Consider the following 24217-nt stretch of genomic DNA (forward strand, 5'->3'; position numbering starts at 1 on the left):
GTGAGCCCAGGGGGGTCAAAGGCTAATTACCAAACAGGATAAGAGGCAGAGGAAGAGAAAGACAGAACATTCACATTTTTAAAAGGTGTAAATTTATGCAGATTATTTCTTAGACTGGAATGTCTTTCTGCTGTAATTCAAGAGGCAGAGGCACCTCACAAAGTATGACCAGAGACACAAGCATGCAGTCTGTTCTGGCACTTACCTTTGGTTTATCTCATGGAAGGAATGAATGAAATAAATTGTATCCAAAGAGGTGTTACTGTATCACACCGCCACATCAGTTATTATTTTCTTCATGCAACAGTTCAACCTTTTGGGAAATAGGCTTACTCACTTTCTTGCCGGTTGTTGGACGCCATAGTAAGGCACATCCAGCAGCCGGTTAGCTTATCTTAGCATAAACACTGGAGTTTGTAATGTATGTGTCAGACTACTTCTCAGCCAAGAGCAGTGACAGAAATAATATAATAATTATATATATAATCAAAAATTGAGCTTCAGAGGTGCTGGAACCTTTGGACAGAGCCCAGCTGGTTGTCTCCACCTGTTTCCTGTATTTGTGCTAAGCTAGGCTAGCCAGCTACTAGCTGTAGCTTCATATTTAGCATACAGACACACCAGTAGTAGCCTATCAATGTTCTTATCCAATTCTTGGCAAGAAAGTAGTAAGAATACTTAATACATATGCATCAGCATCTAGTTGACTTTTTTGTATGTTAAAAATGTGTTAGCCTACTGTTGTGGTGAGATTATGTGGAACTGCCATTACAAAGGCACACCAACACTTACATGCAAATACATGCATTTCTACAACTACAAATGCACAAGGCAACAAAGAATAAGCAAAAGTGCTAAATACCCCCCCAAAAAAAGCCCAACCTGACACAAAAGTCAGGCCAACACCGGCTGAGACGACGCCCGCTCTGCACCACTGTCCCTCCACTTCTCTCCTCCCCTGCGAATTCTTGCATCGCTCGGGAGAGTGATGATACTGTCTACTCTGCTAAGTCTCCCCCTGCTTGACATCTCGACACGAGGAGAAGGATGTTCCTGTCTGTCTCGTCACATCACAGCCGTCCTGATTCGGATCCCTCCCATCCAACACCCTGTGATGCTTCTCTTTAAAAAGCTGCCCGTCCATCATAAACATCCTCCCTTTTATGTTCCCCGCCTGAGAAGGAAGGGGAAAGAGAGAAATCAGCCCTCTCTCAAACACAAGCTGACAGCACTAAGCAGACTGACGTGACATCAGAGGAGCGATGTGCCAGACGTAGCTTTGAATTTCCATAACAAGGTAACACCACAATTATTAGTCACTCAGTGAGACCATAGCTCCTAAAACTTATTGAAATATTCCTGAATTTGTTCAGAATTGTGTGTGCCAGCAAAACCCAGCGAATCCATAATAGAGTTACAGCTGATCCTGTGTTAAACTTTTTTCTCTAAAAAGTGTTAATCATATAAATCATTGGTCCTTAATCAGTCTTTTTTTTAAACATTCTACGTAGTTCTGCAAGAGTCTTAAATTAAATCCCTCACCTTGACTCCATATAAATGTAATACTGTCAATAAAGGAGATATAAATAGATAGGGGTGTAACCATTCATAATCTACCTGAATATTTTAAAAGGGTCTTTTGGGCAATGAGGCAGGGAAAGAGAAGAAGAGAGAGAGACTTGATCAATTGTCTGAGTTCTGCCTCTACAATCAGAAGTGCGCTAATTGAAACGGTGTAGAGTCATCTACCACCCCTAAAGGATGAACCTTAGCACATTCTTCACAATAATTTACCACAAAATTATAAAATCTACTTTCGTCTCACATATGCCTCCCCTCTCCTGTCTGGACAATGATTGAGAAAGAGTTGCTTGTTGCCTGTCTGGGGAGCAGCACTGAGATAAATGTTAAGGAGACCTTTTCAATGCCCAACCCATTCAGTTTGTGAATGTTAATGTTTTTTAATGAAGACATGAACTGAAGACTGAACTATACAGCTTGATAACAGGGGGAAGTGTTGAAAACCAAAGGGAGAGTGACAACATTATAGCTGAAAAGACTTTTTTTTTATTGTGAGCGGCTCGTGCTTTAGGGTACAAATGGCTCGGAAAAAAGAGAAATATGTAATATGTCAGAGGTTTAAAGAAAGATCATGAGTGTTTAAGGTGGATTGGTGGACATATTTTAAAGGTGCTTACTCTGAGCCTTCATCACATGTCCACCTTTCTCTGAGCTTTTCTATTTTCAGTGTGAGGCTAATGAATTGGGATCTGGAAAAGGTTTCTCTGCAGGCTTGCAATGAGAAATGATAAGAGATTATTTTAGAATGAAGATCAATGACAAAGTCCAAACGGTATGAGGAGGAGCAGCAGGAGGAGGAGGAGGAACAGGAGGAGCATGTGCCCTAATGTAAGATGAGTGTAATGCGCAACCCAAGGCCAAAGGCAAGAGCTTCATCTCACCAATTCTCTTTACAGGAGTGGAAATTACTCTGTGCCATACATAGCTGATTTACACAAATTAATGACCTGGGTTATTAATAGGCAGAGATGCATATATTAAACACTGAGTAAAGGTAGCTTTAATTATGCATCCTTTATAAAACCTGTTTGACTTCAGCGCCTGCCGTGTATGTGCATTTTTAAAATGAATCAGATTTTTTGAAAAACGAGTGTTAATATAGCAATTGTGCCTCTTTCTCCTTTTGAATCATCAGTTGCTTCTAATATATCTGTTCTACGCAATTTAAACAGTGACAATAAATTAAGAAAATGTGTATTCAAACAGATAATAGAAAAAGAGTCAGACATTATTTATTTTTATGGCTTGATTTAGCTGCATTGTCAGCCAAAGTACTTGTAATCGTCTTTTCTTTCGTATTATTTATGGTGCATAATATTCTTTGAGCTTTACTGTGGATATTTACACCAGTGCTGTTCACATTGCACCGGACACTTTGGGGCCACCATATGAGCGAGAGTTCCTGCCCTGCCCCTTCTTTTGTCCGAGGGGACCGCTGCACTGACAATGGTGTCACCTCTCCCCGAGGGGGACACCTCCGAGTGATTTGTGGTCGGGGAAGACTGATGAACTGCTATTGCCACCCTGTTTCTTTGCAAGATCAATTCTACATGTAGGAGTGTGCTTTATGAATGATGGAGACCTCCTCAAGCCATCCATACAGCTGCCCAAAGACACAGCCCCGGCCCCCATAGCACATACAAGGCAGGAATAAAGCAATCACTCTTCTCAACAGGGCCATGCATTACGCACCCACACCCACACATGAACATACCCACATGAATACACAGATAAGCCAACAAAAGCACGCACACAGACAAACACATGTTTCTGTTTGCAGGAAATAAATGGAAAACCTATTCAGTGTCATTTTGCTGCCGTTTAAGTTTTATTCAGAAGCATTTCCAAGAGCAGCAGCAAAACTTTGCCAAATAATGGAAGATTGGTCCTTAGTTTGGACAAAGTGTTGCCGAATGGGACTCCACATGAGAACAGAACTGTCAGCTTGATCTCTGACACTGCACTGCGCTGCCTCTCTGGACAGGCCCATAACTGGGCGCATGGCTATAAGGGCGATCTGATGGTATTGAGGGATCACTCACAGCACACATCTGAAGGCTGAATAGCATCGTGAATAGGAGCAGCATACATAGATGTCATGAGTCCTGCCTCCCGCAGAGAGGTTGAAAGCGAAAAGTAGAGTGCAATGAATACTTGAGTGTTCTGGAGGCTATGAAATTGAAAGGCCGCTCCCTTTTTTTTGCCAAAAGATTTCAATAGAAAAATAGAAGCAGCTCGTGCTTTTTAATCGCAACTTTGAGAATGATTGGGCGAACATGTGTGCAAATCAATGCGGGCTTGACAGACGTTCCTCTTTTATGATAATCCTGGTGTCAAGAGCAAGAAGATGGGAATAATGCAGCAGGGCTACCTGACATAAGAGAGAATCACACACAGTCCTGTGCAAAAAAAAAAAAGAATATGAATATATCTTTGAAAAAATATGCACACTTCCTTTATCAAACTGCATATCTTAAAACAACAGAATAATCCAATCTGTAGGAATTGTGTGCTTAAATTTTTTTCTTTAATTAAAAACATTCACATTCTGTTTCGCATTTTCATCAGTACAATGATGTTGGAGCACTAAAAGCATCCAAGACACAATTTGCATTTCACTAATTATATGCATAATGTCCTGTTTTTTGTGATGTGCTAAACAGCCAAACAGGTTGCAGTCTCTGGATATGAGGGGTTTTAAACCAAACAGCAGAGCAAGACAGATGTACAGCTGAGATAACTTCCATTTACAGTGTAAGCCTGGGAGAGCCACAGTGTAGAGGCCATATACTATTTATGGGTTAATCGATACAGTAGCTGGATGACACCATGTCCCTGCTACTTTCTGTCATGATGATGGCTCACTAATTTTGGAACGGCTGCTTTCTCCTCCTGCCTTCAGCAGCCTGCAAGACGGTTTAATTTGGCTGTAAAAACGCCAATCACCAGGTTACTTCTTGTTCCTGGGGGAGGTCATGATGGGGGCAAGTCCATAGGAGGAAATATATTCGCATAGTTCTCTTAGAGACACTGCTAACCCCTGACATCCCATTTGGGTTGTAATTTCATGTTGTTAAAGTGACAGGGACCCAGCCTCGGTGCTCTTAGAGACGGTGAGGCAGGGGCGAGTCTTCATCAGAGAGGCCTTTAATTCTTGTTCTCTGAGTGAGTATGCTTGTGTGTGCGTAAGTATGTGTGTGTGTGTGTGTGTGTGTGTTTGCGTGTGTTAGGGACAGACAAAGAGGGTGCATGTATGTTGCCATTTTATGTGTGTTTGAGATTTCTCAGAGACTGAGCAGATCCACTCTCTGCTGCATTTGTGTGCGCGCAAAAAACGTGTGCGGCATCGAGCAACCACACGCAGCATGTTTTGGTATTTGTATGTATCTTTTTAGCTGGCAGGGGTCAGCTCACATCAGAGGCACAGGGGGAGACCTGGGACCGTCCCACTCTGCAGTGATACTGCTGGCTTGAGAAAAAAGAGAGACAAGTGGTGCAAAAAAAAAAAAAAAAAAAAACTCATTACCTTAGTAAGACTTAACGCTCCTTCCTTGAACTGGCTTTGATCTCTTCCTAATGTGGATATATGGGAGAACTGATGCTTTTACTGTGATGAAAGCTAACGTTTAACTGCTCACATTAAATTAGCGAGGAAAAGGCATCAGGCATGTTTGCGTTTTGGGCAGTGGGGTGGGGGTTGCTTAACAAAATTTTGCATCGGTTATAAGATACAGACTGCAGACAGTGTGAGCATGTTATTCCAATAGATGCAATTAACTGACTGAGGAAACATGTAAAGTCCACCACTATTGGGCTGTGTACTGTAGCCTATTAGCACTTCCTGTTATCAGCTGTATAGTTAACTGATTGTATTTAAGTCATCTTTTTTTAACTGTACATTTAGTCTTTTTTTACACTGTAAACCTTACAAACTTGCTTTTCCTGTTTATACTATAAATACCTCGAGCTGACTCATTTTTACTGTATATGCTATTAACTGGTTCCTGTCCATACTGTCAACATTACTGATACACCATAGCTTTGTGCTGTACAATTATAAATATTGTCCTGTTTATTTTGTATATATGAAAATACAATCCCTCCTACTAACTCTACCCGTTTGGTTTACTATTCACTCTGTGCATTTGTTCATATTTAAATATATAAAAACATAGATCTACTTTTTCAACTGTTTGCATTAGTTTGATGCCAAAATGTGCATTGTGTTGGTCTGGTTCTGGTTACAATGACAATAAAGTGGAATCTAATGTAATCTATTATTACACAAGTCAATCAATAATCTTCATTGTGCAAAACAAGTGAAATCTAATTAACCTGAACAAAAGCTTTGAACAGTTCTAATGTTTGAGAAAATGTTATTAGTGTGTTTTGGATATTAAGACAAAGCCTGTAACAAAACACTTAAAGGAACAATAAGAGGCCAATAATAGACTAATAACTAGTTATGCAAGCAGCAAAGACATACATCCCCATAGCAATATGATCATGACAGATTAAAACTAAAATGTGATAAACGTTGAATTCAGTGACGATGAAGCCATCTGACACATGATCTGCTGACATAATTGGAATATTATTCATATGTAGTTTGTGGTTTTGTGGCCGGTGGTAATCAGCCTTCGGTGTGTGATGATCAGCTAATAACCCATGCGCTGTGATTCACACGAAGAGCAGAGGTAGGAGGACACTCGGTGTGTGGTGTGTGGTGTCCGCCCCTCTCTGAGAAGTAAAGAGTTAACGGAGCGGTGGGTTTGCCCATTCTCCTGCTGTGAGTGACGCGATCGTCTCTCTTATCCCTCAACTTTGCCTGTTGCCAGACCAGGCAGCCGAGGTGGACGCTGGCTATCACCGCTGATATTCTGAACGCGACCACACCAAAAACAAAATATTCCCCGACACCACCACCGCCACTACCACTCCGTTTATTTATTTTTTCGTTGACTTTTCGCCGCAGGCTGCGATTCCGTAACGATGATTTTTAGTTTTTCTTTCCATCGGACTCCCCGATGTTGTGCAGTCTACTACACGAAGGCGTGAATCTCTTTTGAGTAGAGGTGGATCTTCCCGGATACAGCGAGGGGGCATATCAAATAAAAAAAGAAGAGTTTCACGGAAATCCCCGCAAATAAAAATGCCACGGAGGAAACAAGAGGCGCCCAAGCGCGCAGCAGGTATGTGTATCCAACTATAATGTGCGTAAAAAAAAAAAAAAACAGGGCTTACTATCCTAAAGCTGCGGATGTTACCTTTGTTTTGTAAAGCTCACTTTACAGTCACTGCATTTCCGTTTCCACTTTGTGTTTTCTAACGATGCGCTTTGTCACTCTTGGCTACTCTTGCGAGACCTCATAGAAACTGTTGTCTTTTGAAAACGGATGTACACTTTGTATACAACGATCTGCGTTTTCGCTCTCCACGCCGCGCAGCTACTGTAGTCCCATCGGATGAGTTGGCTGCTGTAAACTTTCGCTTCCTATTGTTCCCAACTTGAATCCCTGATAGTTCGCCGATCCCAGGCTGCCATCTACATTTGATCCGTAAGAATAAACCCTCTCCAAAATAAGCGGTGTTTTCTTGATGGTGAGTGCCCGAGGCGTGCCATAAGGGGGACGTGAGGGCTTTGTGCGCATTTGATCCGAGCGCATAACTTCTTTGCACAAGCGGAAAAAAAGCCCCTACCTCTGAGCTTTTTTTTTTTTCTTTTCTTGGGATAAGATAAACAATTTGAGGGCAGACAATGGGGTTTCGTGGGCTGGAAGGAGCCATAATCGACAGTTGCCATGTCTGATTTGACGGTTGATTGATTGGCTGTCATGCGGCTTTGATCTGATCCTTCCCGATTTGCATCAGAAAATCACTTCCCACCATGTGCTGCAGGCCCCTGACGTCACGTTTAAACCACTTTGAAAGGCCCTGTGTACTTTTTACTCTCTCTCCCTCTCTCTTTTTCACACACTCACATATACACACACACACACACACACACTCTCTCTCTCTCTTTCTTTCTCTCTTTCTCTCCCCCTCTTCCTTTCTCTCACTCTAATGGTCAAGTAACTCACCAAAAAGTGAAAGACGGAGGGACAAAGTGGTTTCACAGTGAGACATCACACACACAGACAGACGTGCACACTTCCAGTAGAGAACATCACACTCCCATGTGCACATGCTCACTTGTTCACTTCGAACACACACACACACACACACACACACACACACACACACACACACACACTCACTCAGTGGGTAGAGGAGGCGGGAGGAGTGGGTTAGGGGTTGTAAAAGGAGCCGTGTGCTATGTAATGGAGGGGAGGAATGGGTTTGCTCTGTCAGACCGGGCCGTCACAACGGCTTTGTTTCATGTTTGATTTAATTGTCTCTCCCCTGACAGGCCCATTCATCAATGGCTTTAATGGTCAATCAGAGACAGGCTGAGTGAGTGCTCCCATTCTGTTTAGCCATAAGCTGGCCTGGGCTTTTATTTCATCAAAATGCCCCAGCCTAATGTACATGCTCACTGGCTCAGAGTGGCCGCGGGGAGCACATAAAGAATGACTGAAAGCTTTCTGATTTCAGATCAGTGAGAAGGATGTTTTTTTTTTTTTTTTTCATCTCCTCCTCTCCTCTCCACTCTCTCCTCCCTGCTACACTGCTGTTTCTCTGTTGACGAAAGGGAATAAAAGGCTGTAATATAGATCGTTTTGTGTTTTTAGAAAACAACTTTTTCTCTCTTAAACCACGCTTCTTTGTTCATTCATTCATCTATTCATTTCTTCATTTTTTCATGCTCCCCTTCCACCCCTGTCAGTCAGCCCGTGCAGCTGCAAGTTATAAAGTTGTCAACTGTTCAGTGGCACACAAAGGGTGATGATGAATTGATTGCAGCACAGAGCATGGTGATAGAGAGAGCAAAGAAAAGGATGACAGATGATGGGCCTTGATTAGGGACTTAGGGGGAGAGTCAGCCCACTGCAACCTTGAGACTTGCATGAAAAATCTACCCCCCACCCCCCGCCCCACACACACACACACACACACACACACACACACACACACACACACACACACACACAGACAGACACACACACCCTGCTTTGCTCTCTCATTGTCTCTCAAACACACAATCTCTCAGCTTCTCCCTCTCTTTCTTTCCTTCCTCCGTCTGAGAGGGTTTCTCTCTCCACAGTGGAAAACTTGTTTTGCCTGCTTCATTAGCGTTGGTCCAATTAGCCGTGAGGCTGATGGAGTCCTGACAGGCCCTGTGATTGGAGATGACAAGCTCGGGGTGCCCAGCCCAATGAGGTTTGCCACCACTTTGATGTAATCAACTTGATATTACACAGAGCCGCTCGCCTTTGGTTGTGCTGTAACTCAATTTTCCGCTGCAGGTGACAAATGGGCCTGCGTACCTGGGTCAGGTCTGAGTGCTCTTAACAACCAAGGGCAGCTGGCCACGTAAACAGCCGAGCAAACATGAGAAAAACACTCTCCCCAGCTGTGGAAACACAGACCTCCTTCCTTTGCTGCGCTGCAAACCCGGAGTCCAGAGCTGTTGAAATGGCTGCAGAAAGTTGAAATACCCCACCGACTTAACAGGAAGTCGACATCGGCTTTACAGCACATGGGCAAAAAGACACGGCTATTTCACTGGAATGTCTAACCTGCACAGAATGTCTGCAGAGGGGTGGCAGTGTATTTGCAGTATTCAGAGTGTTGTGTGTGTCAGTGCGCTGTCAGGCCACCGGAGAGAAAGCCACCCTCTCCCCTTTTCTCTGTCATAACCTGTACTCTGGTCATTTGTCTGGGAGTGTGTGTAAGAGAGAGTCCAACACAGAAGTAGAGGGGTGGGGGAGTCTGATGTGGACCAGGCTCCACAGCAACGGTCTCCTCTTTCTGCAGGGTCAGGATTATAGCTGCCAGACTGGCAGCCATCACTCATGTCTTCCTGTGTGTGTGTGTGTGTGTGTGTGTGTGTCAGTGTGTGTGTCAGATCAGCAGGCATGCACTTTCTGATTTGTTGGGTTTGAATGTGTGTGTGTGTGTGTGTGTGTGCGCTGTTTGGCTTGTGATAGTGATGAAAGGAATTGTAACTGTAGACCCCCTGCTGGGGTCAGGCCATAATTCTCTTAACCCTGTAGGCCTTTTACATCGCCCAGTTTCTTCTACTCCTCCTTTCTCTCTGTCTCCGCACATTAACTATACAGAATATATGTCGGCGTAGAAACACAAGACGTAGCACACAAACATGCAGTGTTGGCACTAGTAAAGATACAAGCATTTACAGCACACATTACACACATGCGCTCATGTTGTGACTGGGTTGTAAAAGCAGCACTCATGTGAAGTAAGCTGTTTTTTATATCTGTCTGCCTTCCTGTTGTTTATGTGTGAAAAGCTTGCCTTAACGGAAGCAGCAGGGGAGTTCGAGTTGGGACCTAATTGTTCGGCCAACATACGGACTGACAGCGTTAGCGAGCTTTAACAACAGCACGCCTCTGCTGGCGTTGTTTGCAGGTGTGAGCGCGGCGAATGTTTTGGCCTTGCAGGCCCTGTTGCTAATGAAAGTCCTGTGGCTGGATTCCGGGGAGGTTGAGTCACGTCTGTGATCTATGTGTCTGATAAGTGCATACCTAATGAGGCTGTAAGCACCAGTGGAAGGAGGAGGAGGAAGGCTGACAGAGTGTTTCCCACAGGTATTGACAGATGCCTTTTTGTTTTTGCCATAGGCCCCGACTCCATAAATCCTGCCTGTGTAATGATAACAGTGCCACCCTGGCAGCCAGTGAGTGAAAGAGAGAGTGTAAGAGAAGAGAGAAAGAGGGCAGAGGGGGAGGAAGAGGAGGAGGTGCTGGTGGTGGGGACGAAAAGGAGAAGAAGAGCGGGGGCGGTGAAATGGGCCTTCTCTCCTTTTTAACACACACTTGGCAGATGTCAAGCCATAGGGTTGGACTCTGGGAGAGAAAGAGGAGTGTAAGTGCTGTAGTAGTGTCACAAATAGAAAACCGTTTGCCATCCACTCTTCCTTTCAGCTTTCAGTGTGCTTTCAGCCGAGGTTTTCAGCCGGGACTGCTGTCTGGGCACTGAGTCGGAGGCTTTGTAAAAATAGTCCCACCGCTGTTGTGATAGATGCAGCTGCACTGTGGCGACAATTGGGACAGACTGGATCCCTCCAACACACCTCCCACCCACCCTCTCTCTCTCTCTCTCTCTCTCGCTCTCTCTCTCATTCTCCCACCCCTCCCAGAGGTAGAGAGCGTCAGAGCCTGGTGGGATGTGTGCTCTTTTCGGGGAAACTGAGCCGCTCCGGTCTTCAGGGGTCCTGAAACCCAATCCAGGAGGAGAATAGCTCGGCCATGCCAGAGAGCCGATTTCCTTTTCAACAGAGTCATTTATCACTGACCCACCCTTCGCTTCTGACACGGTGACGTGTGTCATTTATCAAACAGGCTTTACCAGACACACAGAGAAGGGAGGTGGATAGGGGGCAGAGAGGAAGAGAAAGAGAGAGTGAAAGAGGGGAAAACAAGACAGAGAGTGGACAGAGGGAGACAAAGAGAAGGAGAGGAATGGAGAATGAGGTGCAGAGTCAGTGGAGAGACACACAGGAATGGAGAGCTAGGAAAAGAGACGAGTCGTTTTTGTGTGTGTGTGTGAGAGAGAGTTTTTCCAGGGAAGAATGAGTTTTCCTCAAACCCTTGAGGAGACATGTTTGGGAGGGGAGATTTTTTCGAGATGACAGGGAGGATTGAGTTACACTGAGTTGTGTTTTGATGAGTGACAGAATGTTCTTCCATGACACATCTCTAGATGTCTGAATGAAGGAGAGAAATATGCTTTGTGAGTAAAAAGGTCCGACAAGTGTGTTAGTGTTGTGTACTCATAATATATGCACAGCAGACATGCTTAGAGGCACTGTAGAGGTGTGTGTGTGTGTGTGTGTGTGTGTGTGTGTGTGTGTGTGTGTGTGTGTGTGTGTGTGTGTGTGTGTGTGTGTGTGTGTGTGTGTGCGCACACGTGTGGCCATATGGTGTCAATGTTTAATGTTCTAAGAGTGAGTGTGTGTGTGTGTGTGTGTATGCTGCTCCCTGATGAGCAGAGCTGACAGGTATCACTCATGCAGCAGCCTGGCCTTTAAATGAACCCGAGCTGCTCTGCTCTCCCGTGGCCCTAACAGGCTCTCTCCAAGATGGATGCTTCTTTAAAAATCAGATTAATGATGGATACCAGGCTTATAGTGCCATTTATCATGAAGAATATTATTTAGGCCGGCCGTGTATGGCTGTAACTGGAGAGCCAGGACGAGAAGAAGCAGGGTGGAAAGCCTTAGACAGACACTCACTGTGTGATGGATGGCTGAGCGCTCTCTCTGAGTGTTACTAGACACCAGTGCCGCAGCAGTAGGCCATAATCAGATAGCCCAGGGATGTTTATCCCGCAACTACACTACCCAGATTGCCTTGCCTGGAGGGTTGCTTTATGAAAGGTGTAGTCTGTCATTATTATCATCTTTAAAAAGTTAGTGGAATCATGAAAAAACTCTAGACACCGAAGGGCACACAGAACTCAGACTCAGACTCAATGGAGTTTATTGCAATTATAGATTATAAAATGATCCATTGGATCCAATATAACCCACTGTAATGATTACCTAGAAGTTTCCATTTAGCTTTGCCCAGAAGTGTCCACAGCCCTGCGCCATTCCCCAACAATCATGAATAAAAGAGTACAGTGAGAGGTCAAGGCAAGGCCAGCTCTGCTGCTGCTACAGAAAAGTAAAAAAAAAACCAAAAATTGTTGTTTTGTTTTTTGGCCTCTTCTTGTTCCCTCTCTCTGTCTCCTACCTCCTCCTCCTCCTCCTACACACTACTGTGATTTATGGTGCCCATCCATCTTTAGGCTGCGTCCATCACCTCCTCGTTGCTAGGCGATCATGGCAGCAGCTGTGTGTTGTGAGAGGGGTTTGGTTGTCCCACTCCCAAGCCCCAACTTTATTCCCTTCAGCCCCCACCCTCCCCCTTACCCTAAGATTCAACTTTAAACACAGTACCAGGTTTAGTCACAGCCACAAACTACAAACTTAATCCTAGTTTCAGACCTGAGCATCTCTTTGTTTCACCGTTAGCCCCAGCTCCAACTCTAGTGTCAGCTCTATGGTCCCAGCCGTATCTTCAGACCTACATTAGGCCTGATCGCAGACCTGTTCTGAATTGTAGATACAGTTTATTTAAACTACAACCTTAATCTCAGACCTACAACAATGTCTGTCTTACCCCAAACCATAAAGGAAAATCACATTTTTAAGTTCATATTTTCATAGTTTTCTTTCAGTCATGATAATATATTCTGCTAGTAGAGAAACAAGGACACAACAGCAGCAAGAACACCTGGCCACCCTGCCATGACCCCGGCATGATAAAATTGAGACAGTTTGATCAAGTAAGTACAAGGAGGAACAAAGAAAACATGAGCAGATCAGTGTTTAAACATGTCCAGTTTAATCAGTTGTAGAAACACACTGCTGGAGGTGAAAATAAATATGAAGATTGAAATTATTAACTAAGCCATTGCAAAGTTTTAAGACTTGCATGCATTTTTTCTATGCACTGACAAGTGTAACAGACTGTTCGGGTACACTTGTCTACCTTTCCAGATAGTTTATTTAGATTATTGGGTTAAAATTGACATATTGTTTAAAATCTCTCACATCACTAGTATTTGCAAGGCTTCAGGTATAAATCTGTTTTGCAAAATCCCTGTTCCTCCGCAAAAATGTTGGCAAGTAAAAGAATTCTGGCCTAAACTGTGAAATTAAGATGTAAAATGGGAAGAAAAAGTCAGACATACAGTAGTCCAAGTGTTGGACCAAGTTCACAGACAATATCCTAAACTTAGTTTGTGCCCCACCTTCATCCTCCTCTAGCCTCATTCACACAACCTGATGACCTTTTAACAGCATTGTTATGTGAGGCTTAAACAGTTCAAGGAATGGGGAAATAAATAGCAGTTCTGCTTCATGGAGCTTTGCTCAAGAAAGGCGAATAGAAAGAATGATGGAAACAAGGAGGCAGAGAAGTGGGTTGAAGGAAGTTTGACTGACTACATATCATCAGGCGAGACAGACTCGATGTGTATGTCGGACTGGAACACCGTCTTCCCGCAGCACCTCGATCCTTATTACTGCCCTTGGATCTGCACCTGTGGAAGCTGTTTTTGTCGGGGGTGTGTGTTTGTTTCCGTTGTGTTTATCGCTTATTGTGACTGCATCAAGTTTCAAACTGGGTCTTTATGAGTTTGGTCACCTCGTTCCCTTCCGTGTTAGCGTTAGTAACGGGAGGCCTTTATGTGTTTGTGGCTCGTCTCATGTCAGATAAACGAAATGAATTTTCAGGTCTCGAAGGTCTGCATGTGCAGCTGGCAGCTTTGAGGTCATAACACAACAATCGGCCGAGGGTCGAATCTATTCAGTGTCTGTGTCCTTTTCTCGTTCTTTTACCTTTTTCCCCTGTGTCTCTCGTCTCTGCCTCACTTTCTCTTTGTTTCTCTGCCTGACTCTCTCTCTCTCTCTCCCTGTCTCTCCTCTTACTATGTGCATTGACAAGGTTCAGCCCTAAGCTTTGCCTGGGGCCAGAATGATCTCTCTGTTTTTCCCATCTCCCATATCACACATCCTGCACTACAATCGGCGGACACAATGTATTCACAATGCCATCAGGGGGTAGAGAACACACACAAATAAAAACTGACAAAGACATCCATGATCGCTTGTAACATGATAGCTTGAGATAGCTTGAGAATAATGTAGTAGCAGAGTTATGCATTAAAAAAAAAAAAGAAGCAGAATGTGAGTAGCACTCGATAGCCTTCACCGGTCATATCTGAAAAGGCGACTTAATGTCAGGACTTATTAATTGTTCAGATGGCCACAGATCACCTGTTACATATTTTCTCGTGGGACTTTCAGCCAGCCTGTAAGGATCAAAGGGAACGGAGACAGAGAACTAAGTTTGATTGAGTGTGTTACTTTGACAAATGTGTACAACAGAAAGGCATTTTAGGTATGTTACTGATCTGCTGCTATTTTGACAGAATGGGGCTGTTTTTGGACTAAATTATTCTGATCTATTTAAAGAGTTTTAGGCTGCTGGGAAACTTGAGAGAGTGGGTGGAAGTCTGCGGTTTGTAGCTTTTTTTTTTTTTTGATTGAGACTGGGGTGACTTCCTGTCCTGTAGTGTTCTGGAGCTGTTTCCTGTCAGTAAGAGCCCCCCGCTGAGGGGCCGTGTTGGTTTAAGGGCGTCAAGGTCCAGTTAAAATACTGTACACATGTCAAGAAACTCTTGTCATGTTGTGACACAGTTTAACTCTCTCCTCTCTGAGCCCCCCGCCCCCCATCTGCACCAACCACCAATTGACTTCAAATATCTCTGCCAATGTTGTGATCAAAGGTCTTGGCAACTAGGTCTAACCCGCTTCCTATGCGATAAAAAAAGAGATGATAAAAATTATGCATAGTTTTAAAATTTGTTAAACCGGTAACATTAGCCAGTGATCTGTTCTGTTTTTTTTTTTTGTTTTTTTTTTTTGTTGTCTTTGAACAACGCCATAAATGTTTTCTTGTAATCTTTACAGTAAGCTATGAGGGACCACCCATGTAGAGAGTTTCCTCTCCCCTCCCTGGATCCCTGTAGTGTCTTTGTGCATGGTACAGTTCTCTATGCGTACAGTAATAAAGTTATAAATAATGAGGTAATCAAGCTATGCAACCCATGCAAACATTGTTTTTCCTCTTAGGGTGTTAATTAAGCATTCTCATTTCTTTTTTGTATCTGTATAATACACTATAATGTACACTCTGAATTGTACTTTACATTATCGGTTTTTGTATTGCCCAAGCATTTTCTTTTTTTACCAATTATTTCACAGAGTAGTAGGTGCTGCTGTCTGCGCAGCGCCCTTTTTAGCATAAAAGAAAACAGATGAAATATTGTACTCATGATGACCGCACAAAGGAATGAGCTTTTTTATATCACGACGCCTGTGGCAAGGTTGTAGTGTTTTTTTTTTTTTTTTCAGAGACCAAGCAGTCATTTGGGTATGAGGGGTCAGACTCAGGTAGAGTTTTTAATGACACATCCTGTTTATCCCGCTGCTGTTGGGTGTGATCTGGCTCCCAGACTATGGAGGCCAGACCAGGAATATCCACTCTGGTCATCAAGGGGCTGATTTAAGAAAACAGACTGGAGTTAGTCGTAGTCAAATTCACAAAAATATACTCAAATGTATATGGAGATTAAATGGTGTGCGTGTCTGAGGCAGTTACAGGCTTCAAAGAAGTGCATAGATTTCTACTTGAGAAATGCATGATGGAATGTTTCTTAGGAGTACATATTATCACTCTTGCATATGAGGCCTATTTAAAACACAGCATCAAAAACAGACAGTGCTTTCAGCAGCACTTGAGGAGAAGAGAGAGAGAGAGAGAGAGAGAGAGAGAGAGAGAGAGAGAGAGAGAGCTTTAGAGGCAGCCACAGCACCTTCCTGCTTAATCACCCCCTGTCCCTGCCCTGTCTGTTGTTCCCGATCGTCAGAGCAGCACTGCAGTATTTCTATCAGATGATCTCTCCCTCCTCGTCTGCGGCCCTTATGTTTATGAAAATGATACTCCACAGGAATGCCTCCTGGAAGCCAAGATGTCACTGTCTTTCCTCATCGCTTGCATCTACGTGCGTGTATGAGTGTGTGTGTGTTTGGGGGAGGGGTGTGTGTGTGTATGGGGGGGGGGGGGGGGGGGGGGTGTCATAATTGACTGAGTAGCTTTATTTATAATTACGTGAGAGTGTATTTGAGGTTGTGTATCTTCTGCATGTGAGCCTTACATTTTCTGCAGCTTGTGTGTTTGTGTGAATGTGTTACTGCTATTTCTGTGTGAGCCGTGACTGAGATGTTGATTGTGCAAATGTGCACCTCCTACCCTTCTTACCCCCCCCCCCCAAAAAAAAGGAATCATTCATGGAACCTAATGATTCTTGTCTTTTCCCCACATGGCATCAGCTCACTTTATCATTACAAGAACACACACACACACTCTCTGTCTCTTTCTCTCTCACACACACACACCAGGAAAACTCATACATTGGTCCTATACCATATGCTTAGATATTAGTTAAGACTGCATCCAAGAGTATTGTTGTATTCATAATCCTCTTCCTTTTTTTATTCTAAGGGAGCCTCTATACTCCCATCACCTTTTATTAGCTTGATAAATCACCTCTGTTGTCAGTCAAGCCAGGGAGAATAATTGGATGTGGTTGTCGCCCTCTGTGATGGATTATCAGTCATTGGGGATTAAATTAACAGATAGTGCTCAGACATAATGGTTTTTGTTTTGCATTTTAAATTGCCTGGGAGCACGGCTAGACTCTGTAGGTTTTATCGTTGGTCCTTTTGGACTACTCTTCCCCTCTCTGTGCTATCTAGGCTTAATGACAAATGAACAATAACCTATAGTGCTGCAGCTCTATTAGTGTGAAATGTAAAACATTTACTACAGAGTTAAGGCACAGAGAGAGAGGCCAGGGAAGGCTTACAGATATGATAGCATGACATGAAATTGGATATAGCAGTATTTTGATGACATAGCCAGACAATATGAAGAAATATGTGGCGTGTTTTCTTGTTGAGGAAGAGAAAAGTGACCTGACAACTTGGTCAAGCGGTGTGCCCGGCTCGCCTGATGCAAGCTGACATCTGTGACCAGCTAGTCAGGACACAAACACATTAACTGCCTCATCCTGGCTGGATTTCCTCCTTCAAATGAGAATCTGACACAGATACCTTCCAGAGGAGAAGTGGAAGAGAAAGTAAAGCAAAAGCAACGAGGGTGTGGGCAAGTCGCTTGAGCGCTGGTAGCAGTGAGATATCTCCCTTGCATGTTTGCCCGAGCGTTAGCGATTTACCTCCTCGCCCCCTCTTCTCCATCCTCCCAGACCCCTCCCTCCCCTCCACGTCCACATTATCATAATTGTGTCCAGAACATGAGGGGCTGGGGAAGTGATCATGTCATTTTATTTACACCCTGCTTGGCCCTTTTTACAAACGACATGCCGCTGACTGCCAAGCGGACTGGGGCCCGACGACATCTTTTGATCAGGGCTGTCGGGGCCTATCAGCAGAGAATGGCAGGTAATGGATACCCAGTGACAAACCAAATCTCCGGGAGGACGAAGAGTGGGCCGCACCTGCCAGGTCTCCATTAGGCCGGCCTCTCAGTGGGGCTGCCTGCTGACTGTGCCCCCAGGGCCCAAATCAGACCAGCGCCAGCCGCATGGCTGCCTAGAGATTGGCTGTTAGCACTGGAAATGAGAGTTATTTCAGCTATGACATTTTTGTTTAGACTGGACGTGTGTGTGTGGGGCGGTGGGGGGGAATGAAGGATTTAGTCACAGTGTGTGTGTATGTGTTTGTGTGTGTGTGTGCCTGTTTGTCTCCACATGCACAGACTCAACTGTGCCCAAACCATTAACGTGTATACCTACAGCTTCTTTCTGTGACATTTGTCTTAGTTTACAATATTGTCCAAACGGCCTCAGACCTGTCCACAGGCCATCCACTGTTTTCAGACATTATTTGTTTTTCCTTAAGTTGAGCGGTTTAGTGAGTGAGGTGGACAGGAAATGAGGGAGGGGGGCATGGTGACAGTGCGGAAGAAGGGGGTGAGCGGTGGGTGAGTTGGCGTTGGGTGGGTTGGCTCAACACCACAGGAGACACAGGAGTTTGTGTGTACATATGTGTGTGTGCATACATGCAACCACATGCACACGCTTATCGTCTGTCTCCATGTGAGCAGCGGGCGCCAGCATGCAGAGTGACACGTCGCTTGACAATCCTCACTTTCATCTCGTCCTCTTTATCCCTCTTTCCCCTCTGTCTCATTTTATTCCTCCCTTTATTCTGTTCTCTTTCCTTTTTATCATGTGTGAAATTTCTTTGTATTATGTCTGCATGACATTTAACACCTGTTTGGACCGTTGAGCTTTGCTTTTAAGAATGCAGCTTGAGACCAGAGTATTGACTATCTCCTACATGTTAAGAAACTAATGAGCTCACTTCAGTCCAGATGACATTGTTGGCTGTCTATTCAACATGTCAAAATTTCACAACAAAATTCTGACATCTTTCTCTTGAAATTCTTGAAGATGTGCTCTTTGTCTGTACGTGTGTGTGTGTTTGTGTTTGTGTTTGTGTGTGTGTGTGTGTGTGTGTGTGTGTGTCTGTACGTATGTGTGTGTAATCAGAGAAGAGGCAGATGAAGAGGCGTCAGACATATTAACTGACAGATGGAGGTTGATCCAACTCATTTATTACCCCAGAGGAGAATGCCACAGTGAGATTGGGCTTCATTAATTTCAGATTTAGTTTTCATTTCAAGCTGTTGCGCCCTGAGATAAATAAAATGGCGCATTATGTTTTTGCCAAGATATTTCTTTTTTGTTTTCCTCCAATAGAAGGAGTGAGAAGAGGGGAGGCATAAGTTCCGTGTGGCTGGGGTAGTATATAAATACAGGCTCGCCTAGAGGAAAATAACACCTCAACGGTTGATGAGGTGAAATGGGATGACTGTAATTTCTCAGCTCAGCTTTAAAGGCTCCCACACAGATGGCTCATTTATCCCTGGGAGTCCTCGGGCACACATAGCAGGGAAACTTTTTCTCCAGTTATTCTAACATGGCGTTTTCACTCCCTGCAATTTAACTCATCTCTTTCTTTCTCTCTTTGTTTCCATTCTGCTTGCAGCCTATTCTCCTGAGGAGCTGACAGAGCACACTGTGGAGGATGAGGAGGCGGAAGCAGACGACCTGCCCTCAGCCCCTCAGGATGACCTTCCCATGAAAGATGAGTTTGTGGAGCAAAGCGTCGGGCCTGCCAAGGAGCAGGCATGTGACCAGGAATCAGCTGGGGTCGCAGAGCTCTCGGGACAAGAGATGGACAGTGAGTCGCATGTCAGCGAGACCAGTGACCGGCTCTCAGACTTTGAGAGCCCCTCCAGAAAGGCCGAGGGCATCTTGGTCACACCACCTCTGAATGGTGGCACTAAGACACCTCCTGTAGGCATGGACACCTTAGAACAAATGAAGGCTATCTACTCCAGCTTCCTCACCGGCCCCTTGTGGTCACCGCTGAACTTTAATTCCACACCGCCACAGGCGCAGTTGTCGGCTACTACAGAGAAGCCGACTCGCAGCAATAGCACTAGTAGCAGTAGCAGCTGCAGCAGTGGTAGCTATGACTGGCACCAGTCTGCAGTGGCAAAGACACTACAACAGCATCCTCCCCAGAGCCGTCACCCTCCTCAGTCTGAGCCCAGCCTCTTCAGTACGGTCCAGCTCCACAGGCAAAACCCAAAGCTTTTCGGCTCAATCTTCACTGGGGCCAGTAAATTCCGCTGTAAGGGCTGTAGTGCTGCATATGACACCCTGGTGGAGCTGACGGTTCACATGAATGATACAGGCCACTACCGCGATGACAACCAGGACAGGGCAGGCAGCGGCGCAAAGCGCTGGTCGAAACCACGTAAGCGGTCCCTGTTGGAGATGGAGGGGAAGGAGGATGCCCAGAAAGTTTTGAAGTGCATGTATTGTGGCCACTCCTTTGAATCGCTCCAGGACCTCAGTGTCCACATGATCAAGACCAAACACTACCAGAAAGTGCCTCTGAAGGAGCCCATGGCCCCTGTGGCAGCCAAAATCATGTCTTCTAAGAAAAGGGGACTCGTGGGGTTGGACCTCACAGCCTCGCCACGTTCTAGAGAAGGAACCCCCAAAGCTAAGCACTCGCAGTCAGACCTGAGTGAAACTTCACAGAAACCTTCCTCCAGCCCCTACACCACCCCTAACAACCGCTACGGCCACCAGAACGGCGCTAGCTACGCTTGGCAGTTTGAATCCAACAAATTCCAGATCCTTAAGTGTATGGAGTGTGGGAGTTCCCATAATACACTACAAGAGCTGAGAACCCACATGATGGTGACAGGACACTTCCTGAGGGTGACCAGCACTGTGGGAAAGAGAATCAAAACACTCCCTGAAGCCACCTCCCCCAACCCTGGGAGAGTGGCCACACCTACTGAACAGAGGGTCCAGTCTGTCCCGCTGGCACCCTCCACCTTCTCTCCTCCGCCTCTTCAAACTACAACAACTCCCCCCGCGACCTCCCCTCCTCTCAAAGAGATCAAGAAGGAGGAGGTTGAGGAGGAGTGCACTAAGCAAGAGGCTGTTGGAAATGAAAAGCAAGTTTCAGTTTCTATTGGAAAGGAGGAAGATGGTGAGAAAGAGGAAAAATTTGACATCTCAAAGTATAACTATCTTACTGAAGAGGACCTGAAGGAGAGTCCTAAAGGAGGCTTGGATATTCTCAAATCACTGGAAAACACTGTGACATCAGCCATCAACAAGGCCCAGAGTGGGAATCCAAGCTGGGGAGGCTATCCCAGCATCCATGCAGCCTACCAGTTCCCCAGTGCCCTCAAGCTCCAACAAGGCAGCATGGAAAAGAATTCCCCAATGAAGTTCTTGTTCAACGGAGGGGACGGAGCACTGTCCAAGAACCAGCCCCTCATTTCCCCTCCACTTAGTCAGTCCTCCCCCTTCCCCAGCAACAACTTCCAGGCGATGGAGGATTTAGTGAAAAAAGTGACTGAGAAAGTAGCGAAAGTGGAGCAAAGGGTGAAGCAGTTGTCCCCTAAGAGGGAGAACCATCTCTCCCCTTGTAGTAGTGACGCTGGTGAATCGCATAAGGGAGGAGAGTCTGACTCACCTCGGGAATGGAGGGCAGTCACCCCAGCCAATAGCGACAGGGGAAGCCATAGCGACAGAGCATCCCCGGCAACAGAACCCAAGAGGGAGACAGCAGTCAAATCCCCGCTCGCCTCTACACTGAGATGCAGTACCGCCATTATTACTGGCCATACTCCTCCAGAGCAGCCCTTTGTCAACCCTCTAAGTGCTCTTCAGTCAGTAATGAACATTCATTTGGGGAAAGCAGCCAAGCCCTCCTTGCCAAACCAAGATCCCCTGAGCCTGCTCTCTAGGCTCAGCCAGAGCATGGCTGAGAGGGCTGCTGTGGCCGCTCCTCCCTCACAGACCAAAAAGCCGGAAAGTGTAGTCGATAATAGTTTTTGCCAGCCCAGTGATGACCAGCCTATGGACCTCACAAAAGGGAAAAGTGAAAGAGGAGGGTCTGTAGGCTCAGCCCCCCTAACTCCCTCATCCACAGCCTCCTCCATCTCCCCCTCCTCTCTTGTTACTCCTGCAAAGCTGACCGTGGTCTCTCCCTACACATCCACCAGCCCCCTACATGAAAATGCATTGTCGGATATCTCAGACATGCTGAGGAACCTGACGCAGTCCCACCATGTCCCAAAGCCTCCCACGCGGTCCCGGGTCGCAGATAAAGCTGAGGTTGTGGGGTCCACTCATGACGACGACGACGCGTCCCTGCATGGGCACAAACGTAAGGGTCGTCACTCCAACTGGAACCCCCAGCACCTCCTTCTTCTGCAGGCCCAGTTCGCCTCAAGCCTGAGGCAGACATCAGAGGGGAAGTATATCATTAATGACCTAAGCCCACAGGAAAGAATGCATGTGTCTCGTTTCACAGGTCTCTCCATGACCACCATCAGCCACTGGCTGGCTAACGTCAAGTACCAGCTAAGGAGAACAGGCAGAACCAAGTTCCTAAAGAACCTGGACTCCGGTCAGCCTATATTCTTCTGTAGTGACTGTGCCTCGCAGATCCGAACCCCAGCAGCTTATGTGTGTCACCTGGAAGCCCACCTAGGGTTCAGAATCAGGGACCTGGCCAAGCTGTCCCCCAAACAGAATGTCAGGGACTCCCATTGTCTCACAGAGAAACTTGTGCCCCTGGAGTCCTTCCTGTCTCCACAATCACAAGATGACTGCAGTAGTAATGGGGCAGTGTACCGCTGCCAGCTCTGTGTCCGTAAATTTGCCACTAAGCACGCCATCAAGCTTCACCTCAGCAAGAGCCATGGGAAGTCTCCAGAGGACCATCTGCTCTATGTGTGCGAACTAGAGAAACACTAAATTACTCTCAGCAGTAGACATACTGGAAAACATATGTAGAATGACTGTCCAAAAAGAGAAAACAAATCAGAATATTTGAAAAGTGTGGTAATGCACAAAGATGCCATGAACTACTGTTAAAGACGTCAGCACAAGGTGTTTACATCTATTCGGCCTATAAACATTTCTGATTTCTCTGTGTTTCAAAAGACATTTATTTCACATCAAAAATATACTGTAGGTCAAAGATATTCAGCCCAGTTTGTTGTCTCCCTCACTCTATGTACACCTTTATGTACATATGTGTGACAACAGAGGACAGATTCATAATCACGGTGAATCTCTTGACTAGAAGGTCGGCAAATAACTTGAAATGTATTAACTATTGTATTTATTTTGTATTTTTTGTGAGTTTGGTTTTGAGTTGATGGTAGACTGCATGTTCAACAAGTTTTACCGTTATGTTTGTACAGTCCTGTCCTGTCCAGATTTTAAAATGCCCTCTGGTCATTTTTTCAACACCTTAAAAACAGCCAAATGCCTGGGAAAGCTCCTTAAAAGAGTCTGCCAAACAGCAAAAGTTCATCGCTTGTTTTTATGGTTTTCTCTGTACAGCCTCTTGATTTTCTTGCTGATTGTAAAAGCTGCCTTGTTCTTTATCATTGAGTAAGGGGCACTTAAAATCCAGGTCTGTGTAAAAATGTACATATAGTGTATAAGCTTACAACTTGCTGTTTAAATTATGCATACTTGTTATATTTCCTAATTTAAGAGGACTATGACTATCCACTGGTGCAGAGCCTTTGAAGAAGATTAAAAGGACATTGTTTTGCACAATAGTTTTATAAATGTTATTTGATAAAAAAAAAAATACAAATATGTTAATGCCTTGTGCTTCTATGATTAAATTGAATTAACTGCTGCATTAAAACATTTGTTTTCTTTCATATTTACCAATCAGAGAAAAAATTGTAGATAAAGGTGCATTTTGAAACTCAACACGCCCTATTGTCCAAAATGTAGTTTCCAAGCTGTTATCTAATTTTTCACCTGGCTTACTGGAAAATCATGCATCTCAGAAAAAAAAAAACAAAAAAACACACACACCCCTCCCAATTGTTGTCACACATTGTAATGACTAAGCATTTACAAATCATCTGACAGATTGCTCACCAGCCTACATCTGCAGAAACCCTGAACAGGGTTTAAAAACCCTCAGCATTTATCTCTGCAGTTGTCTTCTCAACCGCAATTTGTCTAGATATTCCTGGTGATTTCTGTGTCGTCGCGTTGTTGCGGGGCGGACTCGAGAGGTGCGAGTGGTGCCACTGCCTGCAAGGCGTCTGGCAGGTGGTGTGTGCTGCATGTAAACCACCAGATGTTTCTGAAACGAGCCACTGGAGGAGGAGGAGGAGGAGGCAGGCAGGCTGCAACAGCAGGCAGAGTGGGCTGATTACCACGGGGGCTTGGATGCCATCAGGAGCCCTGGGCACAGACAGCAGATCTGGCACACACCTGGACTCCAAGACTGTCCCTTGGA

General features: G+C 45.1%; 1 protein-coding gene across 1 annotated transcript; it reads left to right on the forward strand.

The window, feature by feature from the left end:
• The first annotated feature begins 6417 nt into the window (after positions 1 to 6417).
• On the forward strand, positions 6418 to 23594 carry LOC111228709 (teashirt homolog 3-like). The gene is made up of 2 exons (XM_022754722.1): positions 6418 to 6773; positions 19391 to 23594. Exons 1-2 carry the CDS (start codon positions 6734 to 6736, stop codon positions 22696 to 22698), a joined length of 3348 nt encoding a protein of 1115 aa, XP_022610443.1. The 5' UTR covers positions 6418 to 6733; the 3' UTR covers positions 22699 to 23594.
• The last annotated feature ends 623 nt before the right edge of the window (positions 23595 to 24217 follow it).

Source organism: Seriola dumerili, unplaced genomic scaffold (genome assembly GCF_002260705.1).
Source record: "Seriola dumerili isolate Sdu_G_001 unplaced genomic scaffold, Sdu_1.0 BDQW01000219.1, whole genome shotgun sequence".
NCBI lineage: Eukaryota > Metazoa > Chordata > Actinopteri > Carangiformes > Carangidae > Seriola > Seriola dumerili.

Excerpts from the sequence above, each read along its gene's own strand:
- LOC111228709 (XM_022754722.1), top strand. The coding sequence starts at position 6,734 with ATGCCACGGAGGAAACAAGAGGCGCCCAAGCGCGCAGCAG. Across the intron at positions 6,774-19,390 it reads GGCGCCCAAGCGCGCAGCAG|CCTATTCTCCTGAGGAGCTG; the intron begins GTATGTGTATCC and ends TTCTGCTTGCAG.